The 14,582-nt window shown below is 39.1% G+C and overlaps 1 protein-coding gene across 1 annotated transcript in view; it reads left to right on the forward strand.

Annotated features, from left to right (window-relative positions):
- The window catches only part of KCNH1 (potassium voltage-gated channel subfamily H member 1), a 193,058-nt gene that overhangs the window by 94,534 nt on the left and 83,942 nt on the right, over nucleotides 1-14,582 (forward strand). The window contains exons 8-9 of the mRNA XM_048057721.2: nucleotides 851-1,050; nucleotides 4,668-4,920. Of these exons, the coding sequence (XP_047913678.1) occupies nucleotides 851-1,050; nucleotides 4,668-4,920 (453 nt within the window). The remainder of the gene's footprint in view (nucleotides 1-850; nucleotides 1,051-4,667; nucleotides 4,921-14,582) is intronic.

Raw genomic sequence — 14,582 nt, forward strand, 5'->3', positions numbered from 1 at the left:
AACCACCAAGACTGCCACCAACCTCCTGTCCCATCTTGGGCTTTGGAGGGTGGATTTTCTTGAGTCTTGTGCTTTTCATCTACTTCCCTCCACTACTGGAAATACTGCTTTTTTTTTTTTTTCTTGTCTCACATTCATTATTAAACACATTTTGATCTACCAGCTGGCTTTGTATCTGTGCCCTGTGCAGACAGAAGAGCAGCGTGGCGGTCTGCGTTTGAGGGCTTTAGCTCTTGCTTCAGGCCTTGCTGTTCTTCTGCCCGAAGAATATAAAACATAATGTGAGTTTTTATGTATTATTAAACTCACATCTATAAATCACTGACCCATGGTAGCTGTTTATTACATATTCCATCTTCTGCTTTGATGCATTGTTGTTGTCACACTGAGGTGGGTAATGATGACTCGGCTTACTACTGTGGTAATGCACTTAGAGCTTGGAAATCTGTCACTGATGGCATTTCAACACAGGCACTATAAACCAGAGATGAAATTTTAAAGTGTCTGCTGTCAAGCAATTTGTCTCAAAATTCTCGTTTCTTCTGTTGTGGTTCCGTAAGGGTTTGAATGCTACTGAATTGTTTGATGGACAAAGACAAATAGTTGTGCTTCGGTAACTCTGTGCTGCAGGCCTCGTCATCACAAAAGCTGGCGGAGGTCCTCAGCTTGTAATGCTAAATCTGACCTCCAAAATGCTTGTGCTCATCAGGCCTCCTTAACAAAGCACCAAAGTTGCATGCGTTTCAATGGACTTTTGGCATTTCTTGTCTTTTACAGCACACTGAACATACGCTAATCAACACAACGTATTATTTATTATACCTAATGTTTTTCTTTTCTTTTTTTACAGCTCTTTTGTATGCAACCATTTTTGGTAATGTGACAACCATATTTCAGCAAATGTATGCTAATACGAACAGATACCATGAAATGCTGAACAGTGTCCGAGACTTCCTAAAGCTCTACCAGGTCCCTAAAGGACTGAGTGAACGTGTGATGGATTACATTGTTTCCACCTGGTCAATGTCCAGAGGAATAGATACTGAGAAGGTAAGTAAATTAAACTGCAAGGAAACAATTCACATCCTGAAAGCATTGTATTAAAATAAACAGGAGGTACTTCCTTAGTAAAGACGACAAATATTCTTTAAATAGTACCGGGTAGCAGCTTCCCTTAATTGTAAACTCTCAACTACAGCATTTCAGCTATTCTGTCATATCGCCACTTACATTAGTGGTAAAAGTGCATATGTGTTGCTGGTGATATGGCATGAAGTAATATAAAAATGAGTGAAAGAGCTTGGTTTTCAGAAAATAAAATAACTAAATAAGTTCCAAGTTCTAGCACGACCTCAGAATTTCTTCAAATGAGATTTTAATGCAATTTTTCTGTTATAAGAGGTTGTTTGCAAGTATGGGGGCCTGAATGCAAAGTATAATTTGTCTTGTCTTGGTAGAATTTGATTGGAATATGAGAGATACAATAATGACTTCCAGATTTCATTAATAATAATAATGTATTGTTTGAAAGCTATCTTATTTGAGGTGAATGTTATCATCCTAATTCACTGAATTTACAAGTAAAATTTCTATTGTGTTTTTTAATGTAGTAAATGGCCATTCGCCAGAACAAATGTGCAAAGCAACTACTTTCTGCTCTTCTGTTATTTGCCAGCTTTTATGGGGATAGATACTGTTTTTCTTCTGCTTGTGAAGAGATGTAGTTTTGGAGGGGGTTCATTCAGGAAATCAGATCAGTGCTCCAGTCACCAGCTTTCTGCTTGTCTGCTTACTTTCGTATTCAGACCTGTAGATGCTGGAGTTAAAGAGCAAACAAAGTCATTTCTGTCTAGTTGTTAAAGTGTCGTTGTGGAAGAGTAGAGCAGATGTGGCCTTGCACTGTGCGGTCTGGAGACTGCTGGGTACAGGAGGTACTGTTTGCTTTCCTCAGTGGTCTTCAGCATATCTGCCAGTTAGATCCCAGATTGTGATTTTGGGAAGCACTCTCTAACACCAGCTTTCAGGAATAAATGGTATTGTAGTGCTAGATAGTGCTGATTATAAGCTGCTCTATGTGTTTTCTCACAAAATGTCTTTGTGTGTGGTTGTGAGCATTGAGGTAGGCACATTTGGGGAAGGTGAAGAGGCAAGACCTGAAGATACACAGTGTAAGGAACGCTGGTGCTTTCATTCACTCCTCAGTACAAGCTTCTATCATCATTTTAATGTGGCAACAAGAAAAAATTGCTATGTAAAACAAATTTGTTTTAGCTTATCTTCAAAGTCCATTCTTGTTTTCCTCTGATAAGAGGAGAAATGCTTTAGGAATGCCTTTAGACACAGCAGGATAACCAAACCAAGCACAACTCACTGTAGCCTTTGAAAATTACCTTAATAAATAGAAAAAAAAAAAGTCTCAAATTATCAAAGCATCAAAGAGCATAATATGGAGTTGATTTCAATAACCGGTGTGTGCATAGCTGAACTGCCAGTGGTGATGACCATAAAACCAAGAAATCAACTTTCATCTGCATTGCAACAGCTAACACAATGTAAGACTGACTAATGGCTCTGCCGATCCGTAAATGCTCGGGCCTGAGCTCCATTGGTTTGATGCCTATGTATAACTCCTCGGATGCCATGCAATGAATAAAACATGTATTGTTCCTGTGATAGAACAGCGGTAGTTGTGCTGCTGTGTAATGTAATACAGTTTTCTACTGGTGAGGCAGATATTTAAAGATGAATTTAACACAGAACCAATCTTTTCACTATTTTGTAGGCCACAAATTTGTCAATTCGGTGTTAACTGCAGGCATGCCAAGGAGTGAATAATCAGCTGAAAGCAAAGTCTATAAGTCTAGTAAATGCCACTACAACAAAATTTAACCAAGAGCTGCTGAGATTCTAAAATTAAGTCATGATGATCTGGTTTATACCTCCCATATAAATGAAAATCTTCTGCTGTTTGTAACTTTCAGATGTGTTTAATTCCTCTTTATTTTTATGAAGTCTGGAGACAACTTCTATTAAATGGAGAATGGAAAATTAGCTAACTTCCTCTTAGAATGAGAAACCAGAAGGTTTTTGGATAAGAGCCTCTTTTTAAATGTTCTCTTGTATATTCAGGTTTTCTTATTACTATTTCTATTACAGCAGCCCTTTGTGTGTGTGATGTTCAAATGACAGTGAAGTGTACTTGTGTATAATTCTGGTGCCAAATATTGGCAAGCGTCTACAAATACAGAATGTTTTTGCTGCCAGAATAAATGAGATAATTGCAAAGACAGCTATGGCCACTGCCTATGTTCCATGTTTAATGCTGGTCTTTCTGTCCCGACCCATTCCTGTGAGCCTAGAAGTCTGGGAACTGGCAGGTTTGGGGGCTGCTCGTTGTAGAGCAGGTGAGAGAGATCATCCATGAGTGACCTACAGTTAATTGCTATAGAAATATCCCTTTCAGAAGTGATATCCGTAATAGCAGGTCTGCTTGGAGGTGGGCCAGAGATGATTTTAGCAGTGGTAGAGCCATTTGCTCTTGGAGTAGCAAGCCTAACACCTGGTGCCACTGCCTTGCACAGAGTTATGAGCTTAGTTCTTTGTTCAGAGATCTTGCACAGAGCATCACTGAGGGTGTAGGCATAGCCATTGTGCTTCATGTGTTACCTTCACGTTTTCCAGGAGTGTTTGCATCAAAGCATCCATCTCCTTCCATCCAGGAAAATGTGTGGGAGTAACTCTGAAGCTCACCCAGGGTGTTCCTTAATTGGATGAAATAGTTATTACTGGGGAAAAATGAGGCAGACACACTACTCAGAAAGTGTTCTGCAAATAATGCATCTCGAGATGTACTTCATCACAGTCTTTATCTTACAAGGATTTTGTCATCCTTGTTCACGTTATGTGTTTCCAGAGTTTTTGCCAGGAACTTTTAACCTGTACATGTAGTAGTGATTCTGTATTCTTTCCACTCAGCTTTCTCTATTATATTAAAAACCTTAAGAAATAGTCCTGACCGGTACCACTGTGCTAAGCATTGATTTATGTACCCTTGGGAACACACATCATCAATAGCCAAAAGTCATGCAACACAGTATAATACCTGAAATCCCTTCTTGTGTGAGGGGAAAGAAAAAAAAATAAATCTGGTACTGCCACTGAGGAGGTGAATTTGAATACATATCTGCAAACCTCAATATTACGAGCTAATGAAACTAGCAATATTTTTTTTTTGTAAAGGGTTATGAGGTTATACTTCTTTCTATACAACTGTTCTCACACTTGGAAAATTTGTGCGGGTTTTTCACAGAATATGTCTATCTAAATAGAGACCTACCCACTAGAAATGATCCCTTCAGCAGGCTTTTTTCCACCACTTCCCGTACTGATGTACAGCTAATTTTTTGTCTTAAAAACCTGAGACCTTATCAGGGTAATTCAATATCCAGCAGAGCATGTTGCTGAGATGAAAACATTATTTTCCTTCAAGTATTGTAAAGTAGACTGAGTATTGTGGCATATGTGTACCTATAGAAATAGGAATATGGACTGAGATTAGAAGTCTTATGGGGAGGAAAGCATTTCATAAACCTGTGTAGTAAAACAGGGATAATCATGTGGCACTCTTAAGCCACACGCAGGAATTGATTGCCCAATTTCCTTTTCAGGTTTTGCAGATATGCCCTAAGGACATGAGAGCAGATATCTGTGTGCATCTGAACCGTAAAGTTTTCAAGGAGCATCCAGCCTTCAGGCTGGCAAGCGATGGGTGCCTTCGAGCGCTTGCCATGGAGTTTCAGACAGTGCACTGTGCCCCAGGAGACCTGATCTACCATGCCGGTGAGAGCGTCGACAGCCTCTGCTTTGTGGTTTCAGGGTCTTTGGAAGTAATCCAGGATGACGAAGTCGTTGCTATATTGGGTAAGTTTCACAGCTGATACACACATTGTGTACAAGTATAGATGCACAGAGAGTTTTTATAGCCTCTTCTACTCAAGCACTTTCGTTATTCTTTAAAAAAGCTCCAGTCAGGTTAGCTTTACCACAGCATGGTGAGGTATATTTTAATGAATTTGGCAGCTCTATGGCATTAAACATTTGTTGTCTGTTGAAAAACTGAAAGAGAAAGGAACAAATACTTGCTTAAGGTCGGTCATACAGGAACACTGCATAAAGTCATTGGCTTGTCCTTCCTGTTCCACGTAGGTAAATAGGAAGGGCAATCATGTCATCTCCAGATTGCTCCAACTCTGTTTCTTCTGGTCAATGGAAGCTGTACTTGAGCACTGAGATACTCGACATTCTTGGGGTTGTTCCTTCCTTGCTACATCTCCCTTCATTAGAAATTCCATTTAGAATTGCAGAAAACTTAAAGTGCCGGGCCTCCCACCCCTCTGATAAAAATCCAGTTTTGCTGAAAATTTTTCAGTTAGCTTGATTTCAGATTGTGTGTTGATCTCTTAAAGACAAAATAATATAAAATATAGAATATATAATAGTAAAGAATACATATAATGATCACAATATACAATCATATATAATATATAATGTATGAAATATAAAAATTTAAAGCCGATCTGCATTAACTTGGAATGACATTTTTAGTCCAGAGGCACTCAAAAGAAGCTGACAGTGCTGTGAACAACATTCTGAAGTAAAGCTAGGAGAAAAGAGTGAGATTATCCAATAGATACAGATAAATGATGGGGTGGCTACAGCACTGAAAAGGTGATACTTATCCTTTGATTCTGTCAGACCCTTTTGTGATAAGGTAAGTTCTCACGGTGGCTTTATCCAGTACCTGTCACTCATGGCAGCCTGGCAAAAAAGACAAAAACTTTCTAAGTTTAAACTTTGTGATCACATACAGCCAACTCTAAAAGGAATGTCTACTGGAAAATGAGGGGGCTAATAAATATGCAGAGTTCACTTTTCCTCTACTTCTGAACAGGTTTGCATATATAGCATAGTGTGAATTTCATGTCCTGAGGAATCAAGTTCATGATATTTTGTACTACACAGGAACCTAAAAAGGTGTAAAGTAGTGGGGTAACTAGTTCTTTTGTGTTCTGGAATCGGTTGTGTAATTCAGTGCTGTTTAATACTAACAACTGCTCCCAGGTGCAAATACATACTGAGCGGAGAATGGATTGAGAGCGACCCTGAGGAGAAGGACTTGGGGTTGTTGGTTGATTAAAAAATCAACATGAGCCAGCAACATGTGCTTGCAGTCCAGAAAGCCGAATGTATCCTGGGCTGCGTCAAAGGTTGAAGCCCCTCTACTTTGCTTTTGTGAGACCCCACCTGGAGCACTGTGTTCAGCTCTGGGCCCCCAGAACACACGAAGGACACAGACCTATTATAATGAGTCCAGAGGAGGCCATGAGGATGCTCAGAGGGCTGGAGCACCTCTCCTATGAAGACAGGCTGAGGGAGTTGGGGTTGTTCAGCCTGGAGAAGAGAAGGCTCCAGGGAGACCTTACAGCGGCCTTCCAGTACCTAAAGGTGACTACAGGAAAGCTGGGGTGGAGTGACAGGACAAGGGGTAATGTCTTTAAACTAAAAGAGGGGAGATTTAGATGAGATGTTATGAGGAAATTCTTCACTCCGAGTGCGGTGAGGCACTGGCACAGGCTGCCCAGAGAAGCTGTGGATGCCCCATCCCTGGAGGTGCTCAAGGCCAGGCTGGATGGGGCTTTGGGCAGCCTGGTGTGGTGGGAGGTGTCCCTGCCCATGGCAGGGTCTTGGAGTTAGATGGTCTTTAAGGTCTCTTCCAGTCCAAAACATTCAGTGATTTTGTAAGTTGGACATCAAGAGCTTACTACCTTTTAACATACTGAGCTGCCATGAATTAACATGGCAAATGTTAAAGCCTCTCAGTTTGGGTCATCTTGTATCCCATGATGCCTCCTCCTGTGTCCATCACAAGGAGAAAAGCTCAGGAAAAACTTGCTGTTCCATTTAATCAGTGTGAGTTAAAAAATATTGAAGCAGGCAGCAAAATGCCTTTTAAAGATATGTTTCCTCCTAATCTTTAACAGTACTTTCCATGTTTTATCATGATGTTCACTTTAGAAAACGTTCAGCCCAGGTTCCTTGAAAAATCAACGTTAAGGAAACCTGAACCGCTAATCTCTGCTGCTGCAGAGTGATGGCTACAGATAAATGAGGCCGATCCCTTGGTATTTGAATGAATAGAAATATTTTATGTTGTTTTTCTCCCGGGACAGTAGCAATTGATCCTTTTCTCTCCACACCTTTTATTGGAAATTTGGAGTCAGTTCTCTGGCTGCCACAGAAGTTGATGCTCTGTCATTTTCTGTGTAAATCTAGTAGTTAGAAATGAAAGCAAAATGAAGTGGGTTCAGTGTGATTTGGCAAGATTTTGTTTTGGATAAATGTATATCAATTTTTGCATTTCAGTTTCTTCTGGACTAAGGAAGATTTTTTCCCCTCACTCACGTGTACACACACACACAGAGGTTGTGAAGCCATCCATTGGAGATTTTTCCATCCAGATAAGAAATGATGTAGTTAACTGAAGTTTTTCCCTATTCTGAATCAGGAGTTTTCTCCTTTAGAACTGCAGAACTGCATAATGTAAGAACCACATTACTGAGGACGCTGCAGGAGATAGGACAGGATTTCCTGCCTAACCTCTTTGCAGTCACAGTTTTCTTATCAGTAGAACAGCAACGATTTTTTTTTTTTTTAAATTTCATGTTCAGCTAAACTTGCCAAGCATTTGATAAAAGCATACCAGATAAAACGAGCACTCAAGGAAAAAAAAATAAATTCTGCATTGTACAAGAAACATGATTGTTGGTGATCATTCAGCCAGAACAGCCAATTCCATAAGTTTTGTTTGCCAGTCACAATGAAGCACAGCTCTGAACATCTGGCATGTAACAGCTAACCACGTGAGGAATTCTGTAGGGTAATTTCAGTTAACAGATACGTCAGAGTGACTGTAATCTCCTCACAGACATTCTTGAAATAAAAATAAAGTGTATAAATTATCCGAGGTGAATTATTTTCTCAGCTTTGGCTGTCACTTAATAAAGCAGCCTTTGCAATTTGTAATGTAGCCTGTATCTTCCGTACAATAGAGAAATAAATTGCATCTCTAAATTACTGTGTGACTGCTGCACAGCATTACATAAACCAAAGGTAAACTACACTTAAGCCTTAAAGGATCCAATTCATATGAAAAATTTTCAAGTTTTGAAATCAGTTAGCCTTGCAGGCTAGGATATAAATGTCTATCATGTAGCCTTGGAGTTTGGAGTGTAGTATGTGCAATTGTGTCCTTCCAGATTGGTTCTAATACCCATGTGAGAGGTAAATTCTCAGATTAGGCTTATGTTCTTATAACAAAGAACTAATTTTGACTGACTTGGGTTAATACTTGAGTTAGAAGAAATTGTACATGGGTCAGAAGTGAAAAAAAGTACTCTTTTTTTTGTGTGTCACCTAAGATTGCATTCCCTATTAATTTTACTCAGAGATAAACACAAAATGTATAAATTTCAAAAAAAAAAAATCTCTGCAATGTTTACAGTAAAAGTTTAAATAAATTGAGGTACTTTGTATTAGGTTTGATTTGTTGGGATGAAAGATACATTTTTTTGAATCTATCCAAAATTTCTACTGAAGCTAAGAAATTACTAATGTTCATGTAACACAATCTTTGGACTTGATGTATCAAAGAAATACAAAATAATAATAACAAAAATAAAAAAACACCCCCCAAAATAGAAAATTGCCTTTAAGCAAGGTGATTTATGTATTTGTGATTCATTTTAATATGAATGAAGAAAAAAAAGCAAGGCGTTGCAAGGCAAGCCGCTGTACCACTGTGTTTTTTTATGTTAATGTGTAGGTTATGAGGGGAATTAAGTAGCAGTGATGATTAGCTAGCGGGAAGCAGCCTGGATGAAATACAATTCAGTTTTCTGTAGCTCTCTCTTCTTCCATTTATACCGTTGTTATTGCTTAGGATGAAACGCTGAGGTACACTCATCACTTTATGGAAGACAGAGACAAATCACCCAGTCCCTGCCCTGAAGAGAGCTGAGCAAAGCATAGGTCATGCAGAACTTCCATTAAGAGGCTGTTTTCAACTTGGCTTTGCTTTTAACTTTTCTAAGCCTTACCCATTTGGGCTGTTGCTGCTTTATCCGTCTGAGACTGACTTATCTATTTGAACTACTGCTGCTTAAAAACTTCCCCATTTATCCAAATGTGGTTAGGGGAAATGAGTTAGTTTGTCGCTGCTAAAAAACAATCAGCCATTTATGTGCGCTTCATTTGGCAGCGCTGGTTTCTCTGCTTTGGAGCAGACCCTTCGGGCCGATCCCCTGGCCTTCTGAAAACCTGACCTTGTCACAGGTCATTGAAAAGTTAAAATTTACTCATGCTTAGGAGAGATTTGCTGGATTTTAATGTCATGAGTATTTTGAAAAGATTCCCCCTGAATTAAACGTGTTTCAGGCAGGGGCCATAAGATCTGGCTGCAGCCTTCTTTGAGATATGCAGGGGAAAAGGTAGTAGGAGCATGAATTAAGCCTGCCCTAGCTAGTTGTTGTTTCTTAATTTAGGAAAGCTTGAGAACCAGAACTGTCTTTCAATGTACTTTTTGTTTTTTTCACATTATGAAGGTATGCATTTCCTTAATGCAGCATGAGAATATAGTTGTTTAGAACTGCTGTAATCAAGAAACTGCTAGAAATCTGGCTGAGCAGATGCTATATGCCATTGCTGAGGCTGATACGGCACTTACCTGATGCCTTCTAGTCTGGACCTTTTTAATCTCTCCTCACAGTTATAAGAGGAAGTACTGGTTCTTGTGTTATGTCTCCAATTGCATGTGTGCATCAGAAATTTATGTAAAATTGTAATAATAATAAAATAATGAAGTAGTAGTAAACTTCTTATAAATATTTTCTAGAAATACAGTGAAAGAGAGGATAGGGGGCCTTGTTAGAAAACAATTTAAATTGTGTTGATATAAATGTACAAATACCTGAATGATCAAGAGTGCCATTTTTGATTTTAGTAGAAAATCGATTCTAAATTAGAAATGCTTGACCTGGTTGTACTCCAAGATTGAACAGAAAATCCCTCTGTTCTAGTGTAGCTGAAGGAAACAACTGATTCTTGAACCCAGGTTGGATCCAACCCATTCTGTTTGAAACTGGGGTCATCTTTGACATTTGGAAAAGCATTTCAGTAAAAGACTGAAACCGAGAGATGAACCTTGAAATTAGGGTGACGAGCTGTTTTTCTATAAAATAGCGTCTTGTACTTAAATTTTCAGACCGCTGCAAAAGTTGTCAATTAATGACTGCCAGAGGGCCTGACTAGGCAGCAATTCTTCACTTCTGTGAGTTGTTCAAAGTTGCTGAACTGCAAGGGGGGGCTGTGTACACGGATAGCAAGACTGGAGGTTAGTCTTAAAGATTTGATTAGACTGGGAGCCTTTAAGCCTTTGTTTAACAATTAAAAAAAAAGCCTATAAAACCACTGTGGTCTTCAGAGCTGAGCAACGGATGAGAAAAATAACATTTATTAGAAGGTTTAGTTTAAAAAGAAAAACAAAACCCCCACAGAAAACAGTTTATCCCAAGAGTAAAGCAATTTATTCCCAGGCCTTACATCCCAGCTGTTTTGCATTTATTGTGTTTTTGCTATCCTTATTTGAGCTAAGAACTTTCAAAGGAATAAACTTTTTAATTGACTTTTGGTTTAGCGAAGAGTATTAATGAATTATATCCCATGCTGTTCCACAGTGGTGTTAAAATTTGTTCCGTGGACCCTGTTTAGAGATCAGCTATTAGTATTAGTGGAATGATGTGTGATATAAAAAGTCAATAGAGACCTTTATATGTACACTTAGTTTTCCCACAGGAGACTGCTTATAAAATTTCTCAGATTTCAGGCAGGTAGATAGGATCATTCCTTGTTTGCCCTCAACAAGAGTAAAGGGTCCCAGTCTCATCGGCAGGTTGGAGAATTGTGCACAGCTTTTGCTGTACTGTGCTGATCTACAGCCCGATGACTGTCATAGTAAGTCATCCAAAAGTCATAAGACAACATGAAGAAGATTAAGCTTCAAAATAGATTTATTAATCCGGCATCGCAGTTCAATAAGAAAATGATCGTTCCCCATTGTGCATTGTCCTGTGATTTGGTTCCTGGCTGCCTTGTTCCGAGTGCATTACTGTGCAGTTGCACACAGGAATGCCTATAGGTTTCCTTGGTACAGCCACAGGCTTGGATGACTTGTAACTGACAATGGCCTGAGAAATAATGTGAAAACATTATTTGTGTCGTGTGTGTGCTGCTAAAATGCATTCTGTTTGTGAATGGCTGTTCATAAGTGATGGAATCAGCAGAAGACTAGGTATAATTTCCCCTTATGTAATATGGCCCCGGCACTTGAATGGGAAAGGGAAATAAGAATAGAATACATTATTTATTTATTTATTTATTTGCTTACTTATTTATTTCCCATGTCACTGGGTTCAGCTGAGATTAATCATGGCTGAAGAGATTTTTGCACCATTGCATCCTGTGGCTAGCTTGGTTGTAGCCTGGATTGCACCAAACAGATTGGGGCAGACCTGCCTGCCTAAGGAGGGAAGGATTGAGACATTTTGCGCTCTCCTCATTCTCTCTCTCTCTCTCTCTTTTTATTTATATATTTTTTCTATTTTTAAATCATGCTTATGGGGACTTAATGGAAAGCCATTAAGATGGTTGATCTGCTTTTAGACTTATACTTGCTGTAGCCATCCACAAGAGCACATCCCTGAGTTTCGAACCCTGTAGTACTGGTCTGCTCTGTAGTCTTTGACCAACTACTGCAGCAATTTCCCTTTTTTATAGTTGAAAAAAATGATCATGACCGTAGTAGGGCAGAGGGACTTAAATGGCTGAATGTCAGATGTGACCTTGGCTGCGATGAGTTGGGAACAGTGTTGTCCCAGCACTGTACATGTGTGTCTCTGCAAGTGTACAGTGGCTGGTGGTTATGCATAAGGCATCTGCTAAAAAGAGTTGGATCCTGTGTCACAGTGTAGACAGAAGATGGAGAGGCAATGCAGAGATTACTGGGTTTACTCTGACATTCGCAGAAAGTGGTGGTTCCCTGTCCCCATCTTAAAAACCTGTTGCAGAATCTTACACCAAAGCAAGCAGAAATACCAGGACACAGCTGCCTGCAGGTTAAGTAACCACCTGCCCTGCCATGTGTCAACCTTAGCTTCTGCTCCTGGTACACTTGTCAAAAAATGGCAGTACTCTTTCAGTCCAAAGGGAGGAGGCCACACGCTTATTTTTCCATACATAGAGTGTAATTTTGCTTTCAGCTGCCAGGTAAACGTGAATGAGATAGGAAGGGAAATCAATGCGGTAACTTATTGTGTGGGAAAATCATTGCCCTCCACAAGGACAGTTTGCTTTTGCTATTTCTTTTGCTGTTATCAAAGCTAAAGGAAAACAAAATATGGATAGTACATAATTATGAGAATAACATATGCAGTAACTGAATGTCAAGAACAGGAATTAGTAGTCTAGACCTGACTGCATTATTTCCTACTGGTAGAGGGAAAGTGGGATATAGATATATCATGTATTTCTGTATCATCTATATCTCTACCATCTTTATCTCTTGCTTTTTCACTTTTTATTGGAGGGGCAGGTGGGGAGCTGCATAAGTTGCATGTAGATTTACTTTTAAGGTCCCATGTAAGTTGGAGGAAGTGAAAATTGAATGTCCCGAAAGTGCAGGTCTTTTATTGTTATTTACAAAGCTATAACATTGACTAGATTGGAGCCTGTGGTTTTAACATGATATCGTAGGAGAGCTTGGTGTGCCATGTTTTATTTCAGCAGGATATTAAATGCTCCATTTGCTTTGTGTGGAGAAATTCCTGCTGATTTAATTTTATCTAATTGCAATCTTAAAGGAGCATTATAAGAACAATTGTTTGTTTTCTTCACAATTGTTTTAGCTTACTCATCTAGCCATAATAATTTCATTCAGATGTAGACCCAAGAGGCTTGATTCAGCTTTTGGTAGGGCAGATTTGCATCCAGATAGGACAGTGCAAATTGTAAGTGCAAATGCACCAGAGGGATGGTTTATTTTAAAGGAGTGGAAACAGCAATGCAGAAGTATTGTCTGTCTTAGGCCTTCTCAGTGGCAAAGCACTGCATCTTCCGCGCAGTTATGTGGAGATTGCTTCTCAGCAGGCTTGAAAATGTTGGAGGTTAACTGCACTAAGCCCAGGCCACTATCTTTATACTGCCTCCAGTACCTGAGCTAATTCAGGTTTCCCTAAACTGAACTGCTTTGTGTACAAATCAATTTTCAGAATTTTTATGCTTTGGGGCTTGTTGATTATCTAACACCAAGTCTTTGAAAAAATCCCTTATTTCTTTATTTTTTATCTGAGCTTTAAAATCAGGTAAACCTGACTTTGTGTCAAAAATGCCTAGCTGTTGTGCTCTTGGGCTTAAGAAGTGAGTGCTGGATTATGGATGGTCTTAGACTTTTCTTATTATTTTCAGACACAGTGTCTAACGTCAAAGCATAGTTTGTGCTATTGAATAAAATAACGTGATGTGAATCGTGCTTTTTTTTGTTTGTTTCTGTTTTTGGAAAAAGGAGCGATTGAAATTAAAATCCAGCTTTATCTTCAGTAGTTCTACTGTGCTCTTTATATTGTTTAAAGCTGGTTTACTCAGGTTGACATATATAGGCAGGTTGGACAAGTTGCATATTTCTATGAAATGATACAGTGAATATCAACTGAAGGAACAATTTTTAGAGCTGATTTCCTCAATGCCTGTCTAAGCACACTATTAGGAAAAGAATTGGAAGTGGAGATCATGCCAAACTTTTAAAAAGACGCCATCTAACTATAGCATAATGGAGGTCCACAGTAATACAACATTTTAATTTCATGGTGGAGCAGCACGAAAACTTCTTTTTCAGAAGTATAGGTTTACTCCAAATGGTATTTTTGGAGATAGAATTCCTTATCCCTGTACTCAAGACATCCAGAAGATGTTTGGATTGACATCAGGAATTGGCTATTTTGAGACTTCTGTATGACATTACCTGTTCAGTGTCTAGTTTTCATAGAGCATTAAAAGTAGGAATTATGAAACAGCCATTGTCCACTGTTATATATAAATGCTCTAAAACTGGACCTGTGCAAGTATTGGAAACACAAACTTATGATTTATAAAACACTTAATGAATGACCTACTGGAATACCTGGGGAGAAGGGGGACACACCATGGATAGAGGCCTCAGTCACAAGCTTCTTGACACTGCAAATCAGATGACTTTTTCTGTGGCTTCATGATTTATTGTGCCAAATTAATGCACCTTTGGAGAATGTGCCAGCTACTCTTAAATAGTCTGATACCATCATGGGCAGAAGAAGCCCCCTTTTGAAAATGGTAATGCCTTGGATGCTACTGGCAACAGTGGTTGATCATTCACTGACAGCCAACATTAGGATATGGTGAAGTTGAGACCGTCTGTTCTGCATACTCCTTGATATCTC

The sequence above is a fragment of the Anser cygnoides genome, chromosome 3 (assembly GCF_040182565.1).
Source record: "Anser cygnoides isolate HZ-2024a breed goose chromosome 3, Taihu_goose_T2T_genome, whole genome shotgun sequence".
Lineage (NCBI taxonomy): Eukaryota > Metazoa > Chordata > Aves > Anseriformes > Anatidae > Anser > Anser cygnoides.